We start from the raw sequence: 25,276 nt of genomic DNA, 5'->3' as shown, positions 1-25,276 counted from the left end.
AGTTCAAATTTGCAGTAGAGTTTGAAAAGATTAGTACTAAGTTTTATATAAATTTTTGATAGAATTCTCCAGTGAAGCCACTTACTCCTGGGCTTTTCTTTGTTGGAAAGTTTTTGGTACTGCTTTAATCTCTTTACAGTTATAGGTCTGTTCAGATGTTCTAATTCTTTATGATTCAGTTTTGGTAGGTTGTATGGTTCTAGGAATTTATCCTTTTTTTCCAGGTAATCCAATTTGTTAGTAGATAATTGTTCATAGTGATCTCATAATCCTTTTTATTTCTGTGGAATCAGTTGTATTTTCTTCTTTTTCATTTATTTTTTACTTATTTGAATCTTCTTTATTTTTCTTAATCTAGTTTGTCAATTTTGTTTCTTTCAGAAAAAAACTGTTAGTTTTGTTGATATTTTCTATTGTTTTTCTATTCTCTAATTGATTAATTTCCCCTCTAATTGTTCTTATTTCCTTCCTTCTACTAATTTTGGGATTAATTTGTTCTTTGTCTAGTTATTTGAGGTGTACAGTTAGGTTTTTTAAATTTTGAAACTTTATTCTTTTTAATGTAGGTGTTTATCACTATAAACTTCCCTCAATACTGCTTTTGCTTCATCCTTTACAATTTGGTATATTATATTTTAAATTCGTTTATCTCGAGATATTTTCAAACTGCTCTTTTGATTTCTTCTTTTGCCCATTTGTTGTTAAAAATAGTGTTATTTAATTTCTACATATTTATGAATTTTCCAATTTTCCTCCTGCTATTTGCTTCTAGTTTCATTCCATTGTTGTCAGAAAAGATACTTGGTATTATTTCAATCTTCTAAAATTTGTTAAGACTTATTCTGTGACCTACCATGGGATTTATCCTGGTAAATGTTCTATCTGTGCTTCAGAAGAATGTGTATTCTGACGACGTTGGGTGGATTGTTCTGTATCTATCTGTTAGGTGCATTGGTCTATAGTACACTGGCCAAGTCCTCTGTCTCCTTATTGATCTGTCTGGATATTCTATCCATTATTGAAAGTGGGGGTCTTTAAGTCCTCTGTCAATGATTGCTTTATATATTTGGGTGCTCTGATGTTGGGTGCATATATATTTATAATTGTTTTATATTCCTGGTAAATTGAGCCTTTTGTCATTACATAATGTCTTTATGTCTTCTTTAAATCTCTTGTGACAGTTTTTGTCTTGAAGTCTCTGTTTTGTTTGCTCTATGTATGGCCACCCCTGCTCTCTTTTGGTTAACATTGCATAGGACGTATTTTCCATTCTTTTACTTTCTAACTATGTGTGCCCTTAAATCTAAATCAGGCTCCTGTAGACACCAAATAGTTTTCTCTTGATTTTTGTTTGTTTGTTGGTTGGCTTTATTTTTATCTATTCATTTTGATTTGAAGTAATTAGTGATAGTGCAAGACTTACCCTTGACATTTTGTTAGTTGGTTTCTGTCTGTCTTGTAGCTTTTTCATCCCTCTTTGGTTGCTGTCTTCCACTGTGTTTTGCTGATTTTTTTTTGTAGTGACATTCTTTGATTCCTTTTTCTTTATCTTTTATACATATACTACAGGCATTTTATTTTGGGTTACCATAGGGCTGACATAAAATACCTTGTAGTTATAACAATATATTTTAGTTGATAATAACTTAACTTCAATTGCATGCAAAAACTACTCTTCTACATTTCCCCCCAAATTCTGTTTTAGTGATGTCACAAATTACATGTTTTTATATTGGTACCCATTAACATATTTTATAGTTATATTTATTTGTATAATTTTGTCCTTTGACTCCTATACCATAATTTAAAACTATTTATGCACCACCATTACAGTATTACAGTTTCCTGTATATGTCTGTATAGTTACTTTTACCAGCAAGTTTGATACTTTCATATGTTTTCATATTGCTGCCTAGTGTCCTTTCATTTCAACCTGAAGGATAGTTACTTTTACCAGCAAGTTTGATACTTTCATATGTTTTCATATTGCTGCCTAGTGTCCTTTCATTTCAACCTGAAGGACTTCCTTCAGCATTTTCCATGCGGCAGGCCTAATGATAATAAACTCCCTCAGTTTTTGTTAATCTGGGGAAGTCTTTATTTCTCCTTTGTTTTTGAAGGACGGTTTTGCTGGATATAGTATACTTGGTTGGCAGTTTTGTATTTCTTTTAGCACTTTGAATATATCATTCCATTTTCTTCTGGCTTGCAAAGTTTCTGCTGAGAAATTCACTTATATTCTTATGGGTGTCACTTGTACATGATGAGTCACTTTTGTCTCGTAGCTTTCAAAATTCTTTCCTTGTCTTTGATTTTTGACAATTTGCTCATAATGTGTCTTGGTGTGGACTCTCTGTGTTCATCTTTATTGGAATGTTTTGGGCTTCTTGAATCTGGATGTCCACTACCTTTCCCAGATTTGGGGTTTTCTCCCATTATTTCTTCAAATAAAATTTCTCCTTTTTTTTTCTTTCTTCCCCTTCTGAGACTCCCATAATGCATAAACTGATCTGCTTATTGGTATCCCATAAGTCTCAGGCTTTGTTTACTCATTCTTTTTTATTTTGCTCCTTTAACTGGATAATTTCAAGTGACCTGCCTTGAGGTCACTGATTTTTCTTCTGCTTGATCATGTCTACTGTGGAACTTCTGTAGCAAACTTTTCAGTTCAGTTTTTGTGTTCTTCAGCTTTAAAATTTAGGTGTTTTTTTTTTTTTTAATTTTCCAATTCTTTGTAGATATTTTCACTTTGTTCATGTATCATTTTTCTGAGCTTGTTGAACATCTTCATGAGGCTTATTTTAAATTATTTGTCAGGTAATCCATATTCCTCCATTTCTTTAGGGTTGATTTCTGGAGATTTATTTTGTTCCTTCAATTAGGCCATGTTTTCCTATTTCTTTGTGTGCCTTGAAACTTTGTGTTGTTATCCATGCATTTTAAAACACAGCCACCTCTCCCACTCTTTACAGAAAATCTTCACACAGGGAAATGCCTTCACTAATCAACCTGTCTAGATATTCTGAGAGCCTCTCAGAACTCTTCTGGGAATGCATCTTCTCTAGCTATATTCACTGGTTTTTCTGGAGCCTGTAGTATCTTGCTTCCTCTGGTGTCTGTCTGTAAGCTGTCTTGCACTGCCTCAAGCCACTGGGCTCTCTTTCATTTTCTGTGGCCCCTAGGCATCCCAGGCATGCTGATTCCCCATCAGTACCCTGTGTCAGGAGAGATAGAACCAGTCCTTTGCTCAGTCCCCCCAAAACCTGGAACACTGGATGTATGTTCTACTCTTTTCTTTCCCTCCCAAGGGAGAAGCTGTAAGTTGGGTTTTTCTTCCAACTGCTGGCTATGCCAGCTTGGGGAAGGAGGTGACATGGTTGAAATGTGATTTTTCTTACCTTTTCAATGTAACTGTTCTTGGCTTTGAGCTTGTCTGGGGTACTGTGACTTCCTATCTAATTTTTGGAGTTTTCATAAAGGCTTTTTGGATCATTTATTGTTGTTAAGTGGGTGTTTCTGTAGAGGGACAAGGTCTGAAGCTTCCTATTCTACTGTCTTACTGATGTCACCTCATACTCTGTATTGTTTGTTTATCTCAATCACATCAGCTAAATTCTAGTCTCCATAGGAACTATGTCTACATTTAACCATCTGTGTGTCTCCATAGGATCTTATACACAGTGGGTGTTCAATTAATATCTTAGTTACTCGAGGAATCTTATTAATAATCCTAGTTCAAAATGAGAGTCCTTTCTTAAAGCTTTCATTAATTAAGACTAGGCATTCCTTTTTACCAAATAAACCAAAGCAGGCACTTCTATCTTATTTAATAAAGGCCTACATATTAGCCAAACCCATGTTCTCATAATGTAAATTTGTGAATATTTAAAAATTATCCTTATGGTTTAAACTTGTACTGATCCTATTTCCCACTAACACCAATTAACGAAGCAGTTGTAGGAAGAGAGATCAGAAAGAGAAATTGAGAAGAAACAAGAAGATAATTAGGTTAAGAACTAGAAGAGTAAACAGGAGATTTGGAAGAAAAAGGAGGTATTCTTCACACACTAAACATGTACTGTGTGCCAAGCAAGGTGCTGGAAAAGAACATACTCAATGGTGCCAAAAGGTGTAAAATGATCCTAAAATGGAAGAGGCAATAGAGGAGGCTGCAGAATTAGATAATTATAAAAAGATAATTAATTAAGTAACTGAGAGATGAGCTTCAACAGAATTGTGGCATTGAACTCAGGTTCAGTAAGGTGGGAAGTGAATGATATATGGTAAAACAGATGGTCTATGTATCAAGCAATTGAGTGTGGACAGGAAAAATAGAGATGGAACAGTGTATCTTGAAGAAGAAGCAGGATACAGAAAATGTTTTTTTTCTAATATATATTTTGTTTAGGATGGGAGAAAAATTAGTGCATTTACTTTGGGACAGAGTTAAAAATGCAGTTGAAAGAAAGAATAATTCATGGGTAACAAAAGACATGGGAAGGGGTGGAATCAAGAGCAGGCATAGACAATTTAAATTTGGAAAGAATTCATGGCACCTCTTCTTCCTAGAATAGAGGAAAGGGGAAAAGAAAGGATAAAAATTAAGAGACATTTTGAAACAGAGGGGAAAAGTTTGAGACATTTTATACTGAATGATCTTGGTCTGTTTGTTCAGTGACTTTGGATGTGACACTGGTTTCCAGATCTGTAGAATGAAATAAATTGTACTAAGTTTACTTCTGCTATAAATAAAGGGATGTAATTAAAATGCTGATAAGAGTAGATTAAATACAATAAAACAATCCATTTGGAGAAGACAACTGAAGATGATTAATAGAATTATTCTTTGGCATATACAGACATAACAGAAGTCAAATAGAAGGTTTAAAAGAAACAATAGCCTAGAGGACTAATAGAACCATGGACTTGCCTTTGACAAAGAGAAGTTCCATTCTTACTGAGCTATTTCTACACATTGTATGAAGGCAAGGTCTCCCTCTTATCCTTTGCAAATGTTAACATGTACCCACTACTATCACCATTTTATTTGCTTTTTTACCTGTCCTCTTTAAGAATACTTTGCACATCAGAAGAATGTAAAAACTAAAGTACCAAGAATCAACACATAGAGCCAAAGAGTAAATGCAAACACAGGCTACCAATCAAAGTTTAAGACCTACTAGTCTGATATACTAAGTGGTCACTCATGAGAACAGCTGTTACTAGGTTAATAAGCTAATTACTAGAGTGAGATAGAAAGTAGCAAAACATACAGAAGTGAGTAAATAGATCATCCCTGCTATACAATTGTACATATATAATAGCAGAGTCAACAGTAATTCTGAGCTGCCTGATAATTGGTCAGGCTAATAATCATTTATTTAATGAATAAATGAACATTTATTCATTTATTTACTGGTCCAGCTGATTCCTCACTAGTATGTTTAGTTAAAATGCCTGTGGGTGTCACAAAGAACTTTAATCTCAACACATGTCTATGGTTAATAATGACTCATCCTATTTTCCAAACATATTAAAGAAGTTAATAGTACCTGACAAAAAGCTTTGAGGTACTTAGAGAAGTATACTGCATAAATATGAGATATAAGTATTAAAATTAATCCTTCCCCCATAAGGAACTCTGCTCAGTGTTATGTGGCAGCCTGGATGGGAGGGGAGTTTGGGGGAGAATGGATACATACACATGTATGGCTGGGTCCCTTTGCTGTGCACCTGAAACTATCACATTGTTAATCAGCTCTATTCCAATATAAATTAAAAAGTTAAAAAAACTAATCTTTTCCCTTCTGTAATTCTCTTATCTAAAATTATCACAATTCTTTCCTCTCTAAAGAACTTAATATTTTTCCATAATTGAGATAAGGGTTTTTCAGTTTGGGCCTTAACCAAAATTCCCTCTCCTCTATGGCAGGGTCTCACTCCAAATGTTCACATTCTTTCTGTTCCTTTGCTGACTCATCATCACAATCAGCCTTGAGACACACCTTGGTTATCATCTCACCAAGTAAAAATCTTATCAAACAGCTTAGCTATTAAATGGAAAATCATCATTATAACAAAGGGAGGACTCCCAACACATTTGCAACGAAGGAAACAAACTACCTGTTATAGGCCCTCAGTGGACCAAAGCTGCTGTTCATGGAAAACAAATGTATAAAGCATATGCAAAATATCAATATATGGAAGCTCCAGGGTTGATACTGCATTTGTAAACAAAACTAAAATGTATTTTTGGGTACGATGCATATACTATTAATTCAATTTTAAAAATTCAGGTATTGGCAAAGACTAGACTGTTTCTATCAGAACTGGTCTCAGGCTAAGTTTGCCTTTCACTCTTTTTGATGGAGCTCCCTTTCTCACCCCTGTGTTCATAAACTGCTCCTAACTGTCAGGTGTGTCCTCCTCTGCATTACTCTAAGCCCCAGTTCTTTCCAACTTCCTTTTTAGGGACCATGCCCAGTGACAATACCTTTCTCTTATGGGAAACAAGTGCCAACTCTTACAGGTCTAATGCCACTGTTTCTGATTTTTCAGTATCCATGTGTTGCTTGATTTTGGATGGCTTCTCAGTCTTTGACTTTCTCACCTTGCTAGGAGCCCAAGATTGGTGTGTTCTTTGACCTGACCTATTTGCTCACCACCTTGCTGTAAGCTTCTGGACTTCAGGTTGTTACCTTGACTCTAGACTATCAGCTCTGTCTTCAGAAACCTCTGAGTTTTTCCTCCAGATCTCTTGCCTGGCCCTTATTTTGTGTTGAGTCTGATCTACGGTTGTCCACCATAACAGTGTAGGAGATAATTAGGGTAAGGATGTGAAGGAAAGTGGGAAAATTTCGGGTGTTCCCTAATTAACAGCAACACATGTGCCTATTAAGAAAACCATATATTTATATAACACTCCTGATATCTCTATGTGATTTCTGAAAAAAAACTATTTCTAAAGAAGCAAAAGATCTTCCAAAGTTTAAGCCAGATCTGTACAAATAAAGTGTATAAAATAATTAAGGGACTTATTTAAACGATGCAAAGCCACCCTTCCACCTCAATTCTGAAGACACTTAAAAGTCATTTATGTGTGAACCAGCCAGGTGATATTTCCCTCAATTTTCTACAAGTTTACCTATAATATAAAATCCACTTTTATTTACATAAAATAAGCTATTTGAGTTGGAAGGGGTGCCTAAATTATTCTTTTTTCCCCCAGTTCATGTTGGATGTTAAGACATAGTCAAAAGAGGTAGCTTTACTTTTTCCCTTTTCAGATATTTAAAAAGCATACACTATCCACTTGTTAAAATGGGTTAGAGGATAGAACTGCTGAAAATAATTATAAAGCTGATGGTATTGATATTAATACAGACAGAACATGCTATTAGGGAATAGTGTCCTTAGTTGGCACATATTCCTAATAAGTTCCAAAAGTAGAGAGTTTCCTAACATATTTTTTAGTCTCTAATCTATCCCTCCTATTATTGAGTGACACAGATGAATTTCTTGGTATTTGTTCAGATGATGAAGCATACATGCAGCTTCCTGGTCACTTAAGTGTACATCCTTTTGGAAAGTTTTGTTATACTGCCTTGTGTTTCATAGCCCGTTTTCAGGTATGCCTACAGGTTCTGAATTAGTTTGCCATTTGAAAATGTGTTTTGGCATGCATTACAAAGGTCAAAAACTCAAAATAATTCTCTTACTCATTCTTATTCTCCCACTGAATTAATTCACACAGGATACTCTTTTAACTTATAGGATCACTTGACTTCTGTCCAAAATCCATTTTAAAAAAGGGAACAGAACTAAGCCCCCAATGCAAGGAGACTGAGTAAACAACAGTACTAACATGAATGGACATTATGGGTAAGTGGTAAGAGTGTCAACTTACTTAGGCCTCACTATTTATAAACTGCTTACTAACTTGGGTAAGTTATATGACTTCTCTGAGCCAAATTTTCTCATTTTAAAAATGATCCATAGACATTTCTCCAAAGATATACAAATGGCAAATAAACACGCAAAAAAGATGCTTAACATAATTAACCATTACAGAAGTGTAAATCAAAACCAAAATGAGATACCACTAAATACCTACTAGGATAACTATTATCAAAAGAAGGGAAAATAACAAGTGTTGGTAAGGATGTGAATAAATTGGAATGCTTGTGTATTTCTACTGAGAATGTAAAATGGTGTAGTTGCTTTGGGAAAAATCTGGCAGTTCCTTAAAAGTTTAAATTTAGACTGACCAGTGATCCAACAGTTCTATTCCTAGGTAGAAATGATAACCCAAGAGAAATGATAACATATATCCACACAAAAACTATGTACACTAATATTTATAACAGCATTCTTTATAATAGCCAAAGAGTAGAAACAATAAAAATGTCCTTAAATTGATGTATGGATAAATAATGTATATCCATACAATGGAATATTATTTGGCAGTTAAAAAGGGATGAAGTACTTATATAAGCTACAACATGTTTGAACCTTGAGAACAATATACTAAATATAAGAAGCCAATCACAAAAGACCACATGTTGTATGATTTCATTTATATTAAATGTCCAGAAAAGGCAAATTTATAGACAAAGAACATTGATTAGCGGTTGCCTAGAGATGGTGGTGGGGGTGAAGGTGCGGGACTGAGAAGTGACTGCTAATGGGTTTGGAGTTTCTTTTGGGGATGTTGAAATGTTCTGAAATTGACTGTTGTGAGGGTTGCACAACTTTGAATATATTAGGAATAATTGAAATGTATGATTTAAGTTGATCAGTTGTATGGTGTATGAATAATATCTTAATGATTCTCTTAAAAATGGGATAAATAGTTGCATCCATCCCATAGAGTCATTGAGAGGATTAAATGAGATAACTCATGTAAAGTATTAATATAGTGTCAGTACGTGGTAAGCAATCAATAAATGATAGCTCTACTATCATTACTGCTACTACTACTACCACTACAACAACTACTACTACTACTACTGGCAATAAAACTACTACTAGTAGTAGAACTATTATTAAATAATCATACTAAATATTATTATAAAAATAATAATTATTACTAGTAGAGCTATTGCTAAATAATTACCATTTCACATGTAGTTATAATACATATAATACAATTATTATTGTTGCTGTTATTATTATTAAAATGTCTCTATTGGCCTGATAGCTTTTTTGAGGATATAATTTTGGGCCTAGATAAAGTTACCATACTCAGTATGCTGCAATAAAAATGACACAAACTTTGGAGTCAGACAAATCTGATCGAAATCCCATTTTTACCACTTACTAAATATGTAACCTCAGGAAAATTATTTCATCTGTCTGAGGCCGAATTTCCTCATCTGCAAAATGGTTCAACAGTACCTACTACTACTTTAGGCTCTTGTGAGGAATAAATAAGACAGTGTATGTACAAATGCCTATTGCAGTGTCTATACATAGTAAATTCTCAAATTTTGTTTTGATATGTATAAAATCATCGTACTGGCATTAGTGAAAGTGTGATGCAACACCCTCAAGCTTATATTAATTATCTCAATGAGGCATAAACTTCAGCAATGCCCCAAAATAGCAATATATGGAATAGAGGTCTGGTCAACAATCATGTTATTCCTAAGATGTTCATAATTAACTCATTACATTACAGATAAATCTTAAGTGTTAACTTTTTTCTTTTCATTGTCAAGTGCCTCAAAACAAGTATGATTAAATTATACAAACTTAGACAAAGTAAGTAAACCAGATTCAGTCTCAAGCCTTAATATGGCAGCCAACTCTTAGGGAAAAGGCTTGGCCCAGAATTTCCAAAGCTGTAAATAATGCACACGTTGTACAATCTGGGGAATAGAATAGTTTGCAGTTTGGTGTAGCCCCAGGCTAAGCTTGTACATGTTATCCTGCAAAAAATAGATCTTTTGGAAACAGCTCACTAACCCTAGAATATCTACAAGGGACAGTGAACGCTGCCATGAACCAGCTCCAATTATGTGTGCCAAGAATGCTGAGTGAACTCATGATACCCTTCTTCTTCCTCTCCAAAGTCTTCACTTATTCAAGATTAAATTAAATGAAGGTTTTAAGGAGTTATTTGAAGTTAAAAGCATAGGAAGAGTATACAAAAACAAAAATAATTAAATAAATCCCTTGCTACCACCATTATATACACGACACATATACATGATTCGAGCTTATGGAATAATCATGTATAGCTATTTATATTGATATTAATTATGGCTTGACATTTTAGCTCAATTGGTTGGTGACCTGCTTTGGATTATTTGTTCTATGACAACTTTAGAAATAGTTTGCTACTTTTGCTAAACTGAAGAGACTCAGGGATATCATAAGTTTCCATTTTTAGTATTTACCATATTGAAGAAATGGTGGATAATTTATTATTATAAAAGGTTATATCTTGGCAATTTTTAATTATTTTCAAATAAATTTAGTACTTGGATTGAGGTTACAGAGATCTGTCATTATATTGAGTGAAAGTCAAAGAGTATAGAATTGTTAATTTATGAGGTCTTGCCACAAAAATGTCACTCTCCCTTTTCCCATCTCTGTTTTGGCCATTATCATATTGCATTGTAATTCTGCTTACACATCTCTCTTCCCCACTAGACTGAGAAACACCTTAAGGCCAAGGCCCTCATTTTGTTAACCTCTATATCCCCAGGTTCTAAAACAGTGTTTGGCATCAACTAAGAATGCAAAAAACGTTTTTAGGTATACTGAGTTTAAAAAAAAGATTGATTTGGCTAAACAGCTAATTTCCTAAATTAGGGTTCAATCAGTTATTTTTTTGCCTCGTAGTCCTGAGTATTGCATTAAATATTATATTTTCCCTTATTCTCTTGTAGTATACAGTGGTCTCTTAGGGGACCTAATATAATTTTAAGTAGAAACTGCTGGTGACATTGATTTCCGATGAAGATTAAAACTCCTTATACACACAGAGAAAGTTTGAGCCAGTAGCACATAACACAGTCATTAAGTATGAATTTAAACAGCCTATAAAAATAAAACAAATTCTGAATGAGAATAGAAGAGAAATAAAGAGACTCTTTCATACTGGATCAGATTCATCTGGTATTCAATTAGCTTGGAACTATTCCACTGGTCTGAGTTTTTCTTATATGATTGGGGCCCCCAGGCCTTCTTTTTGACTCTTTAACACAGAAAGAGAAAATAAACAGTGTTTATATTTATTTTTATTTTTTCTATACCCTGAGGTTTATTATCAAAACAATAGCCTTTGCTTAATTTTTAGAACCAACATAGGAAAGAGAACTAGAAAGTTGCAATTTACTAATTTGCATACATTAGCAAATATTTTTTGGTCGTTATGAGCATAATGATCCAAAGTTATCCACAAGAATTATTTTCATTTAAACTCCTCAGGATAATGTAAATAACCATATTAACAATTAGCGAGTAAACACTTTTACTCAACATGAAGTTGATGTTCAGCATCTGAGGCGCCTAGTACTTTTTTGCTTCTACACCAGGGATCAGCAAGCTGCAACCCCGGGGACACAGCAGGCCCAACTTCTGTTTTGGTATCATCCACATGCTATGATTTTTACATTTTTCAAATAGTTGAAAACAAATTGAAGGAAGAATAATATTTCATGACATATGAAAATTATGTAAAATTGAAATCCTAGTTCTCATAAATAAAGTTTTATGAGGACTCAGTCATGCTCATATAATATCTATACTACTTTCACACTACATGATACTTATAATGAAGAACATATAGCACACAAAGCCTAAAATATTTACTATCTAGGCTTTTACAAAAAGTTTGAAGATGCTTATTCTAAATCCATCGTTGGTAATCCATTTACCTTTGCCTGAAATTGCTTTCACTTGTCACAATCCTCAAAACTATTCTATTTTTTTTTTTTTGCATCTTTATTGGAGTATAATTCCTTTACAGTGTTGTGTTAGTTTCTGCTGTAAAACAAAGTGAATCAGCTATATGTATACATATATTCCCATATCCCCTCCCTATCCCATCCCTCTACATGGTCACAAAGCATGGAGCTGATCTGCCTGTGCAATGTAGCTGCTTCCCACTAGCTATCTATTTTACATTTAGTAGTGTATATATGTCAATGCTACTCTCTCACTTCGTCCCAGCTTCTCCCCCCCACCCCGTGTCCTCAAGTTCATTGTCTACGTCTGTGTCTTTATTCCTGTCTTGCTCCTAGGTCCCTCAGAACCTTTTTTTTTTAATTCCATAAATATGTGTTAGCATACGGTATTTGTTTTTCTTTTTCTGACTTACTTCACTCTGTATGACAGACTCTAGGTCCATCCACCTCACTACAAATAACTCAATTTTGTTTCTTTTTACGGCTGAGTAATATTCCGTTGTATATATGTGACACATCTTCTTTATCCATTCATCTATCGATGGACACTTAGGTTGCTTCCATGTCCTGGCTATTGTAGATAGTGCTGCAATGAACATTGTGGTACATGTCTCCTTCTTAATTATGGTTTTCTCAGGGTATATGTCTAGTAGTGGGATTGCTGGGTCATATGGTAGTTCTATTTTTAGTGTTTTAAGGAACTTCCATATTGTTCTCCATAGTGGCTGTATCAATTTACATTCCCACCAACAGTGCAAGAGGGTTCCCTTTTCTCCACACCCTCTCCAGCATTTATTGTTTGTAGATTTTCTGAGGATAGCCATTCTGACCGGTGTGACCTGATACCTCATTGTAGTTTTGATTTGCATTTCTCTAACGATTAGTGATGTTGAGCATCCTTTCATGTGTTTGTTGGCAATCTGTATATCTTCTGTGGAGAAATGTCTATTTAGGTCTTCCACCCATTTTTGGATTGCATTGTTTGTTTTTTTGATATTGAACTGCATTAGCTGCTTGTATATTTTGGAGATTAATTCTTTGTCAGTTGCTTCATTTGCAAATATTTTCTCCCATTCTGAGGGTTGTCTTTCCATCTTGTTTATTTTTTCCTTGGCTGTGCAAAAGCTTTTAAGTTTCATTAGGTCCCATTTGTTTATTTTTGTTTTTATTTCCATTTCTCTAGGAGGTGGGTCAAAAGGATCTTGCTGTGATTTATGTCATAGAGTGTTCTGCCTATATTTTCCTCTAAGAGTTTGATAGTGTCTGGCCTTACATTTAGATCTGTAATCCATTTTGAATTTATTTTTCTGTATGGTGTTAGGAAGTGTTCTAATTTCATTCTTTTACATGTAGCTGTCCAGTTTTCCCAGCACCACTTATTGAAGAGGCTTTCTTTTCTCCATTGTATATTCTTGCCTACTTTGTCAAAGATAAGCTGACCATATGTGTGTGGGTTTATCTCTGGGCTTCCTATCCTGTCCCACTGATCTGTATTTCTGTTTTTGTGCCAGTACCATACTATCTTGATGACTGTAGCTTTGTAGTATAGTCTGAAGTCAGGGAGCCTGATTCCTCCAGCTCCGTTTTTCTTTCTCAAGATTGCTTTGGCTATTCGGGGTCCTTTGGGTTTCCATACAAATTGTAAAATTATTTGGTCTAGTTCTGTGAAAAATGCCCTTAATAGTTTAATAGGGATTGAATTGAATCTGTAGATTGTTTTGGGTAGTATAGTCATTTTCACAATGTTGATTCTTCCAATCCAAGAACATGGTATATCTCTCCATCTGTTTGTATCATCTTTGATTTCTTTCATCAGTGTCTTATAATTTTCTGCATACAGGTCTTTTGTCTCCTTAGGTAGGTTGATTCCTAGTTATTTTATCCTTTTTGTTGCAATGATAAATGGGAATGTTTCCTTAATTTCTCTTTCAGATTTTTCATCATTAGTGTATAGGAATGCAAGAGATTTCTGGGCATTAATTTTGTATCCTGCTACTTTACCAAATTCATTGATTAGCTCTAGTAGTTTTCTGGTAGCATCTTTAGGATTCTCTATGTAGAGTATCATGTCATCTGCAAACAGTGACAATTTTACTTCTTCTTTTCTGGTTTGGATCCCTTTTATTTCTTTTTCTTCTCTGATTGCTGTGGCTAAAACTTCCAAAACTATGTTGAATAATAGTGGTGAGGGTGGACAACCTCGTCTTGTTCCTGATCTTAGAGGAAATGGTTTCAGTTTTTCACCATTGAGAACAATGTTGGCTGTGGGTTTGTCATATATGGCCTTTATTATGTTGAGGTAAGTTCCCTCTATGCCTACTTTCTGGAGGTTTTTAATCATAAATGGGTGTTGAGCTTTGTCAAGAGCTTTTTATGCATCTATTGAGATGATCATATGTTTTTTCTCCTTCAATTTGTTAATATGGTTTATCACATTGATTGATTTGCATATATTGAAGAATCCTTGCATTCCTGGGATGAACCCCACTTGATCATGGTGTATGATCCTTTTAATGTGCTATGGGATTCTGTTTGCTAGTATTATTTTGAGGATTTTTGCATCTATGTTCGTCAGTGGTATTGGCCTGTAGTTTTCTTTCTTTCTGGTTTTGTTATTAGGATGATGGTGGCCTCGTAAAATGAGTTTGGGAGTATTCCTCCCTCTCCTACGTTTTGGAAGAGGTTGAGAAGGATGGGTGTTAGCTCTTCTCTAAGTGTTTGATAGAATTCACCTGTGAAGCCATGTGGCCCTGGGCTTTAGTTTGTTGGAAAATTTTTAATCACAGTTTCAATTTCAGTGCTTGTGATTGGTCTGTTCATGTTTTCTGTTTCTTTCTGGTATATTTATTTTATGCATAACACTGACTGGTAGTTTAAGTCTTAGGAAACTCCCAGGAAAAATAGTTATCATCATCAATGAGAAGAACAGGGCACATTTCCAAATTCACCATTAACTGAAATGAAATGTCAGATCTCAAATCTTTTCATCCACATTTGTTCATGGCTTTTTCAAAGTTTCTAGGAGTCTGTTACAGTTTGTAAAGCATGCATTTGTGTTCTATAAAAAAAGCAGTATCCAAAAGAGAGTCTACCTAGCATCAACACATTTCAAGTGGGGCAGATATCACTATGATGCTTTAATAATTTCATATTAAAGTACAATATAAATTAATATACTGTGATGCAGTGTTATTTTTTCTTATAAAACTACTGAAAATATATTCCTTTTCAACTGCCAGAAACATAATTAGCCCTGGTACAACAAAGATTGTTTCATCAAATTTAAAGTTAAATTTACTTTCAGAGGGAGAAAATAAATGGAAGGTAATAGGGCCAGATTGAATTTGTGTGTGTGTTTTATACATTTCTTTTATCTTTATATTTCATACATTACCACAGGCAGCTTTAGCTGAATAGGCTTGCTTTGTGAGAACAATAATTTTAATATTATTTTGTTAAGAACATGTTTATCATCTCAAAATATATAGTTACTTGTTAAGATTAATCTTCTTTCAGCATTATAGTGTGAACACAATTTAGCAACAACCAAACTGTCATCACTATGTCAGCAAAAAGTATGTAAATTTCTATAACCTTGTGGATGACTAATGGATTACACTATAGGAGAGAGAAAGTCAAGATGTTTATTTTCCTCTAGAGACACAACAAAATATCTGTACTGATGCCAACTCCATGAACTAAAAGTGTTCATCTGAACTGAAAATTTTCATTTACTGGATTGCCTTTACAGATGTGCAGAACTGATAACTGAGTGCAACCCTCAAACAAACACATAAATAATAATTCTAGATCATGTTTTCTAAAACTATCTTGAAGCTGATACTCAAATACTTCCTACAATATTTCTAACTTGGCATAAAATGCCTGCATGAGACTCTTGTTCATGGGTAAAATTGAATTCAAAATGTTCTAGAGAAAATTAATTAATGTTTGTTCCGGGTATCTATTGTTTAACAAACTATACCTAGCTTAGTGACTAGTGATAACCCTTTTTTTTTGTTTTTCATTATGAATTTTTGGGTCAGAAATCTAGGAAGAGTTCAGCTCAATGGTTTATCTCTGAACTACATGGCATAGGTCAGGACATCTGGGACTGGAGGATCCACTTCCAACATGGGTTCTTACACTTACATGTCTGGTGCCTTGGTGTTTTATTGGCCTTTCTTTCTCCACATGGCATCTCAACCTCTAGGGTCTCTACATGTGTCTTGAGTTTCTCACAGCATGGTAGTTTCAGACCAGACCAAGAGATCCAAGGAGAAATTACAAGATTTCTTTTGACCCAACCTCCAACATCTCAGAATATCATTTCTACCATACTCTATTGGTCAAGTATATCCTAGGCCAACCAGATTCAAGGGGAGGGGAATGAGAAACTATGTTTAGATCGTAGGAATAGGAGAAAATCTGGGGCTAACTTTAATCCACTACGATGTTATCCCAAATTTTCAAATATTGGGATTTGACAAAACTGAACTTGGTAATGTGCTTAGCCATTTAGATTGGATTGTTGTATTTTGGGTAGTCCTCATTTTAGTTCTAGTTTAAGGATGTGTAAAACTGCATGTGCTTGGTAAACTGTAAAAAATGAAGTAAAATAATTTCTAGAAGTTTTGAGAACTTACTTAATTCTAAAAGTTTTCAAGATATAGACAGGGATGTCCAATCACCACAGTTATCTTTCTCTAGCTCATTTTTATGTCTAGGGTTTCTAAGCCCTCATCATTCTGACTGCAGAGCCCCCACCAACACTGAAGAGCTCTCTGGCATTTATAGTGCTTCTAACATCACCTTACTATTGAGGTATGAGTAAATTACAAAATGATTTCCAGTTGTGAATAAACAGTACTAAATAAATCTGTGGAAAAGTTAAAATCACTTAAAATTAACCAGTCATGTGTTCCTTGAAATGCCAAAGATCTTGTTTAAGTGATTTTGTTTTTCTTTCTCTGAATTACATGGTCGATTTAGCATCTTGGAGAAACAGCCTTTCTGGAATGAAAAATGGGCAGGTCTCCATCTTTCTGTCAATAAAGTTGTTTCCAAATTGTGTAACAAACTAAAAACTGAAAAGTTCAGCCTTGCATCTAATGTAAATTGGAAGCAAATTACTTTAATGATTTTACAGGGTGGTGTTGGTGAGCTTTTTGGTATACATACCTATGTTGGAATACATATTTATAAAAAGCACACATCTCTATTCTATTAGAGATGTCCTGAATAGAACAGACAAGTGTGACACCCAGTGAATCTGAATGAAATTTACTCCCTACAAGGGTCTCCCTCCTTACTTTACAGCAACACTCCTCACACTTTTCTGTTGAAGTTTGCTTAATGGCAGAGGAGAAGTATCCCCCTAGGGGCCACAAACACAAAATTTAGTCATGTTTTAATTGAAATAGTTGTGTGAATTTTGCTTGCTACTCCTTAGTTTATGTTTTCATATAAAAATAACGCATTCACTTAGCAACTTATCATTTGTTAAATCTTCAACAAATGATACAAGATCATCTTATGGCTTCATGTAACCCCTGGCAAACCAGAGTACCCTCGAGGTATTTTATATCAGTGTGGATGGAAAGATGTGAGTATATAAAACTTACTGAAAGAGTGTGTCAGCACATCTAGGTTTGGCTTTAACAAAATGTGATGACTCTGCAAAATAATATACAAGTGGTGGGGAGACAGCCATAGTCTAATCTTCAACATTACCGACAAAATATTCACCATTTTCACAGCTTACTCTTGACAACATGTTTATTATTTTCTTTTTGTTTTAAAATACTTAACTCTGGTACTCATACTGCTAGGCTGCATTAACTATAATGTGTTATATTTCATTCTTAAAAAGCGAACAAGCTCTTAGGAATGTAATATTCTCTCACCTATTTTTAAGATAGAAATAAGTCTCTAACAATCCAGGTTGTATTGGAAAGATCAAAAGTTGAGTCAAAAACTTCCGAAGTGACTGAAATATTGGGGCCAATTCATCTTCCTTAGCTATATAATTGGTAGGTACCACTGGTCACATATTTCAATGTCATATGCCCAAAGTATGACTAATACGTTGCCAGCATATTTACCCAGTTCTCTTGTTTAGAATTGAAGAAATTATTAGAACTGAAGAATAGAATAAAACCGAAGATAGGCGAAAGCTCACAGATGTTAAAGAATATAGTTTAGAGTAAAGGCCGTGGTTTGAAAGAGACACTAGCAGACCTCTGAGTTTCAAGCTTAAATTTCTTGAAATATAACGTTTAGTGGCAGGAGACTCAAAAAGGAGGCTCAACACCTTGTGTCTTTGAATCTGTAAAACAGCACTAGCACCCATAAATCAAGTTGTTATTTCTTCCTACTCCAGATGATTCATAAATATTTAGGCTCTCAACCTGAAAACAAGTTTTAAATAGCCCTGGATTGTGCCATTGGAAATAATATTATCAGATCGTTTTAAAGTCTGTACTGAGGGGCTCTTTTATTTTAAAAGAGTGCTTGTTCTCCAGGAGTTAATGCTCTCTAAATAAAAATTTGGGACTGATAAGCATGAAAAGTTTTCTGTACCAATCACCAATTCATGACACCCAGGAATCTATCAATCACAGAGTTAAAAAGCTCTGTCCTACAGCACACTTAATACCCAATGTAACCACTTAGTATTACCATTCCTTGATGCAATACAAACTCATTTCCTTAAACTGCTATTGCAATGAACTCCAGGGTTATAAATGAACAGACACAAATTGATTTGCATGTAATGACAGTAGCAATAAACCTTTCCTGGTTCATGCAATTTTCCCCATCTGTTAACAGAGAGGAAGTTTAGGACCTATTATTCCCAGAAGGAGACTTACCCAGCTGGACATCTATAACACTTGGCTGATTCTCCATGGGGAACAATGGCTTGGGAGGTTTGTCTGTGAGTAAAGCTAGAAGAGAAAATGAAAGAAGGTAATGGAAAAATTGAGATAAATTACAGGATGAGAAAGATTCTATCGTGTATGATATTTAATGTTTGTAGACTTGAGAGTACGTAAACATTTATTAGACAGTGTTCCTACTTGAGCTGTTACTCTATCCATACAATCTCCACTTCCCAGCACATTTAGAGCACCACTGATTCACTGTGAATAGGCCACTTTGACAGCTACACTTTCCAACAAGATCAAACGAATGGTCTATTTTGAGTGGTTTTATAAGCTTGTGAGTGTAAAGAAATACAGATTTTAAAAGTATAATCATATAAACATTAAATCTTCATACCCACTTTGTGGTACTAAATATTCTTAGTGAAATATAACCCTAATGGACATTTCTGGTGGACTGAACCTTCTATACCTCTGAATCACCCCTCACTCCCCACCTCAATCTCTAAAACAATATGATAAAACACTGGTACCTTCATTAGGATAAATGATCAAAAATACTGATTGAGCATCTTTTGTCCACTAAGTCCTATGCTAAGTGCTAAGGGAAAAGAAGTAAAATATTTATCTTTGCCTTCAATATATAATCTAGGACTACGAACACAGAATTAGCACATGAAAATAGATGAACAAAGAATACAATTTAGTAAAAATAAAATCGTAGCATTTCAGCTATAAGGCTATATGTGGTAAAGGAATGGAGAAAGGAGAGGTCAATATTTGTTGTCAGGGTCGGGCAAAGTTTTATGAAGGAAATGAGTCTCCACACAGACCTTAAGGAATGGAGAAGATTTGGAAAGGCAGAGTAAGGAATAAGAAATGCAAGAAAAATTAATAACACAAATCGAGGAATAGAGGTAGAACTTAGAGAGGCACCTAGAAGAAAGAAGTGTCAGGACTTGGCACACAGATATAAAATGCTTTATGACAAACCTTATATGAAGCTATTATTTATACCCTGAGTTCCTTTTACTTGTTCCCGTATTTATGCCCTACTTCAACTATCCAACTAGCCTCTTACCTATCAAGGGGAAATGTTTTATAAGTCTTTGTAATTCACAAGAGACATAGAATAGAGCTGGGCACGAAAGAGATAATCATTAACCCATTGTTAATTGACTGGTTTAGGAATTCTGTGCCAATCTGAGAGAAGTTCATCTCATATTTGCAAAGATATTTAGAAGAGAAAGAGAGAAACAAAAGTTGATCACATGATAGGGAAGGTTAGCGAAATATACAAATTTGGTGATATTCCCAAAATAATTGTTGATAACAAACAAATGCAACAGGACAGAGCTTTACATAACATTAGCTTTATCTTCCTGATATCCAAACTGTTAAGGAAAAATTTTAGTGACTTGTTCTCATTTTTCCAACAAATCTTTATTGATGGCCTGTAACGCATCTTGTCCTTATGGAATTGAATGATATATTTTTCTAACTAAGCTAATTTTGGCATAATACAGGCAAACACACAAATACAATATCTATAGTCTTCATTTCTTCAATATTTCAGTTACTCTTAATAACCTTATATCAATATTTAAATATTATTTGAAATATAAAGGATATGCTTTTAAACAAAATTTAAATATTTGTATTCAAAATCCAGTCACAACAGATGTTCAGTTTTGTTGTTTGCTATCGTTTGTAATAGCAAAATATTGAGAACTACCAAAATATCCATCAGTAGGAGGCTGGTTAAATAATATTATGCTACTTCCATATAATGATAGATTATGATACATCTACTTAAAAGAATTAGGTAAATCTGTACATCTATTATGAAATATCTCCAAGATATACTATTCAATGAAAAAGCAAGGTTCCAAACAGTGTGCACAGTATACTATCCTTTGTGTAAAAAATATATATGTGTGTGTGTGTGTGCATGCACATGTGCTGTGCATATATATATATATTTGTACAAGTGTGGAATATTTCTGAATGGATACATGTGAAACTCATAACAGTGATTTCCTTTGAGGAGAGGAACTAGGTGACTGGGGAATAGTGGTGGGTGAGGTTGGGTTAGGGCGGTACTGGCCAGCAGAGGAAGATTTAATTTTCACTGTATACCTGTTGTACATTTTGAACAACATGCATATACTGTGTATTCAAAACATGAATAAAAATTTTAAAAGTCCAGCCACCTACATTTTATTTATAAAAGAATCATTTTGGTTACTTGGCATAATTATTGTCAATTTGCCTTACACATCCAGATTATAGACACTTAGATTGCTGGAAACTGTTCTTAGTATTATTTTCAAATATGTCTTGCCTGTAAATGTATTAATTGGTAGGTGGGAAGTAACTGTAGGTAATGTATTTAATGCTCAAAGATGAATATCTTGTCTTACTTTCATCAGGATATGAATTTGGAGTCATTGTTGCCCCCCATCCTTACCTCCTGCCATGGACTATGGATATATTTACTCTGATTTTATTATTGTTAAATGTCAATTACTAAAACTTATTAATATTAATGATAATTTTAAGTGCCTTATGTTTACAGGTGGTTCATAATTTTTAAGGTGCTTTCAGATACATTAGTTCATGTGATCTACACAATGACCTTGGAAGGTAAGGAAGATAGTTACAATTATGGCCACCTTAGAGATGAAGCTAAATGAAGCTTGCATTGTCTCATTTGGTGCCCCCTTGCGACCAAAAGCCCCTATATGCAGAATGGATAGGAAGATAGATATAAGTTGTAGGCAGGAAAGAGGTAAAAATGCTCAGTACTGAATCAATAGTTTTAGCCTCTTTGACTACAAACTAATTAAGCTTAGGTTCCCAGGCCAGTGGGAGCGGCTTTGTGGCAAACAGCCAGCTGAAACACGGTTTCTGTAGAACATTCCAATCACATACATTTTTTTCCCTAAACTCATGAATGAAAGGAGATGAACTTACACTTATCCTAATGCATCCCAGTGGGATGTATGGGCGTGGAACCTCATTAAATTCCAATATCATGTCTAGGCCTGGGAATTGCCAAGAAGTGCAAAACATTTGTGATGATAAAGCAGGAGCTGCAGCAGTTCATCTGGATCCTGACCACCAGCCCAGAGACAAATCTATCAGCGCCCAGCATAATTATAGCATTTGCAGATTAGCTAGAGCACATGCTGCCATGAGTAGGCAAGCTCATTTCACTTTTCTTCTTTTTAAAAAAATCTCATCTGAAAATCACAGTTACTGTTTGGGAAATGAAGGGGAGAACTGTCAATACTAGACCCCATGAACAACACAGTGGAGATTTACAATTTTATTAGAAAACTTATCCTGGACCCCTAGAGGGATTAACTGGGGTCTGAGCTAGTCTTTCAATTTTCTGCTCAAGCTTCATGCTTTGATTGAAAGAATGAGAGCAAAGGATGCAGTTTGGTACTAACATTTCAGTCCACAATTCCTCCCTGCATTTCCCTCTGTAGCTGCTTATGTTTAATTATCCTTAACTATAATTGCTCTACTGAGTATACCATGGTATTAGTCTTAATGTGCTAGTGAAGCTATGACTGTTACTGCCTGCTTCTTCCTAAAACTAGGTTTTATATGTTCAACACTAACTTTCCTGAGAAGAATGTCCAAATTAGCTCTTTCTTTCCTATTGCAGGCAAAGGTGTGTCTACCTATACAACCAGATCAATTGATTTGACTGAAATGATTGGTAAATTTCTATGAAGTTAGTATAAGAAATCAGTAGAATTAACTGTTTGAATAAATCAATTTATGTGACTATATTGCCTAAGTGTTACATACAGTTATTACAAGTGTCATTTTCCTCTTTTGTTGATTTGTCTCTTTAATTAGACTTGCTAGCAAGCCAAGTGGAAGGGAATAGAAGGACAGCTTGATGCAAAGGACACTAAGTGTATGAACCCAGTAGAATCACAAAGTAGCTATTTAATTTCTAGGAATGAAGACATTATGAAATCTGTATGTTAAGGTCAATGAAATGGATCTTTCCAAATCCATTCAACGTATCAGCACTGAAATCACATTCCAAAATCATTATTTTCACCACAACATTTAACCATACAAAATCTCCCAATGTCCCCTACATTTACAAGAGGATAAAATCTGAACCTGTCAGGTGTAAACATAAAGGCAGTCATGATATAGCCTTAAAAAAAGCCTTCCTGTCTTCTTACCCACTCTTCTACTTTATCTGTGCTTTGTTTGGCCAAGTTACTTTCCTTATTTAGACATTGCATTAATTTCCAACTCTGCATCTTGGCTTAAACACTTTCCCTAAGCTTAGAGACAAATAATAATAGTTGCCTTAGTTATCATTTATTTAGTATCTGCTGTGTGCTAGGCCCTGTTCTAAGGCATTTTATATTACATTTTACAAATAACTTTCCCAAAGTCAAGGAGCTTGTAAAAGAGGAATCTGAAATGAGTAATGTCTGATCTCACCATGCCCACAGTGTCTAAGACCTTCCCCTTCCTTTTTGCTATCCCAAGTCCTATCTATCTTCCAAAAGTCAGTTTAAGTAAGTCCAACGTCCTCCAGAAAACCTTCCCTAATAAAAGCCCAAACAAACCTTTCCTCTCTCTGAAATCCTAAAGCATTTACTATTTCTTTGAACCACTCAGTTGGTTCACAGCATACATTGCTTTGAAAACAAATTAAACTTCACCTTATATGGGTATATCTAGTCTCCCTAACTAGATTTTGAAGTTCCTAGATGACAAGAATCATGTCTCACATAACCCAACAATCAAGGTAGTGTCTGACACTGTGGAACAAATAAACACAATTTTCAAATTATTTTCCCATTGTATTGTTTCTCTAAAAATGGGTGCTTCCAATAGGGTTCTTAGGTTACAAGGAACAGAAAGACAGTCTTGCTAATTTAAGCAAAAAGGGAATTTATCAGAAGGATGTCTCAAGGATGGACAGGATGTCTGGGGAACTAAGTTTAGATACAGGAAAGAAACCAGGCTAGGTCTAGATGTACAGGCAAAAGGGACTGCACAACAATTTCATCTTGATCCCATCATAGGACTGAATTCACTCCAACTGGTTTGTGTGTGTGTGTGTGTGTGTGTGTGTGTGTGTGTGTGTGTGTGTGTGGGTTTAATTTGTTTTGTCTTATTGTGTTGTATCTTGTTTTCTGTCCTTGTGTCACTTTGATCAAGATTCAAAATTCCAGGAAAGAGAGTCTGAATGGATAAGTTTTTAACTCCAGCCCTAGCCAAGACTGCATGCACACACCGAGGAAAACAAGAATCTCCCTAAAGCAGGATTTCACAACCTCAGCAATATTAATTTTCAGTGCCAGATAATTCTCTCTTGTAGGTGGCTGTCTTGTGCATTGTAGGATGTTTAACAGCATCCCTGGCCTCTACCCACTAAATGCTAGTAGCACCTTCCCCCAGTTGTAAAACCCAAAAATATCTCCAGATATTGGCAAATGCCCCTGGGGAGCAAAATCACCCCAGGTTGAGAACCACTGTCCTGCAGGAAACTTAGGTTCTCTGATGTTCTGAGGGAACCAAAGATCTTCAGAAAGAAGACTTGGGAATAGTCTTCACATGGGAAAAGGAAATGGAGGTCCTTACTAAGCAAATTAGATCTAGGGAGAGTCAGGGATCTTGTTAATATCCTTAAAGGTTTCCTGTAATCATGAAGGGAGATTATCCAAGTCTAGCCAAAGTAGTCGACTAGTTTCAAGATTTCATAAATTGAACACAGAATGAATCCAGAAATTGCTGAGTTCTGGAAACATCATAAGCATTATTATTTCTTGGAAAGGAATATCTCTTTCTGAATTAACATTAGAGACTTCCTAATTCTGAATTATGAGGCACATATTTTACTGGCTACTTAGTGAATATAAAGTCCCATATACTGTGAATATTTCATTTCTAGGATTACTAAGCTGAGAATCCCCTAATTTAGGTGATCATTCAGGAAAAAATATACAATAAATATGATTATTTAATATTATCTTTAATCCTCCAAACTTATAAACACAAACAGGATCAGTCTTAGATATAATGTGTCTCCTTTGCCCTAAGCTTCCTCGTTTTGTGTACCTTACTTCAGAGGAGTTTCTTCTCCAGCCTGCTTTTAGACACCCAGTGTTGTGTCTCTCTAATCAAAACTCACTGCAAAGAAATCTCTGCAATTTAAACCTTAGAATGAACTTAAGGTATCTGAATCTCCTCTCCTAAGGCTAGTTGCTTTTGAAGGATTGTCTGGAAATGTGGAAGGGCAGGCTTTATTCCTTAGTAGGGGGTTAAACAGCAGGCATATAATTGGCCCCAGGACCCTTCTCTTTACTCCTGTCTTCACATTGGTGTTGGTCAACAGACAGGGTGGGCTTCAGCAGAAGTTAATGAAGACAGATACAGTTATTTTCCTCAAGATTCCAACCAGCATTATTATGAGTGATTTCTCCA

General features: G+C 34.9%; 1 protein-coding gene across 1 annotated transcript in view; it reads right to left on the bottom strand.

Moving 5' to 3' along the window:
• Positions 1–25,276, bottom strand: part of IL1RAPL2 (interleukin 1 receptor accessory protein like 2) — a 520,520-nt gene that overhangs the window by 255,978 nt on the left and 239,266 nt on the right. The window contains exon 4 of the mRNA XM_036839304.1: positions 18,788–18,862. Within this exon, the coding sequence (XP_036695199.1) occupies positions 18,788–18,862 (75 nt within the window). The remainder of the gene's footprint in view (positions 1–18,787; positions 18,863–25,276) is intronic.

This window comes from Balaenoptera musculus, chromosome X (genome assembly GCF_009873245.2).
Source record: "Balaenoptera musculus isolate JJ_BM4_2016_0621 chromosome X, mBalMus1.pri.v3, whole genome shotgun sequence".
Taxonomy (NCBI): domain Eukaryota; kingdom Metazoa; phylum Chordata; class Mammalia; order Artiodactyla; family Balaenopteridae; genus Balaenoptera; species Balaenoptera musculus.
This window is presented reverse-complemented; position numbering and strand designations above follow the sequence as displayed.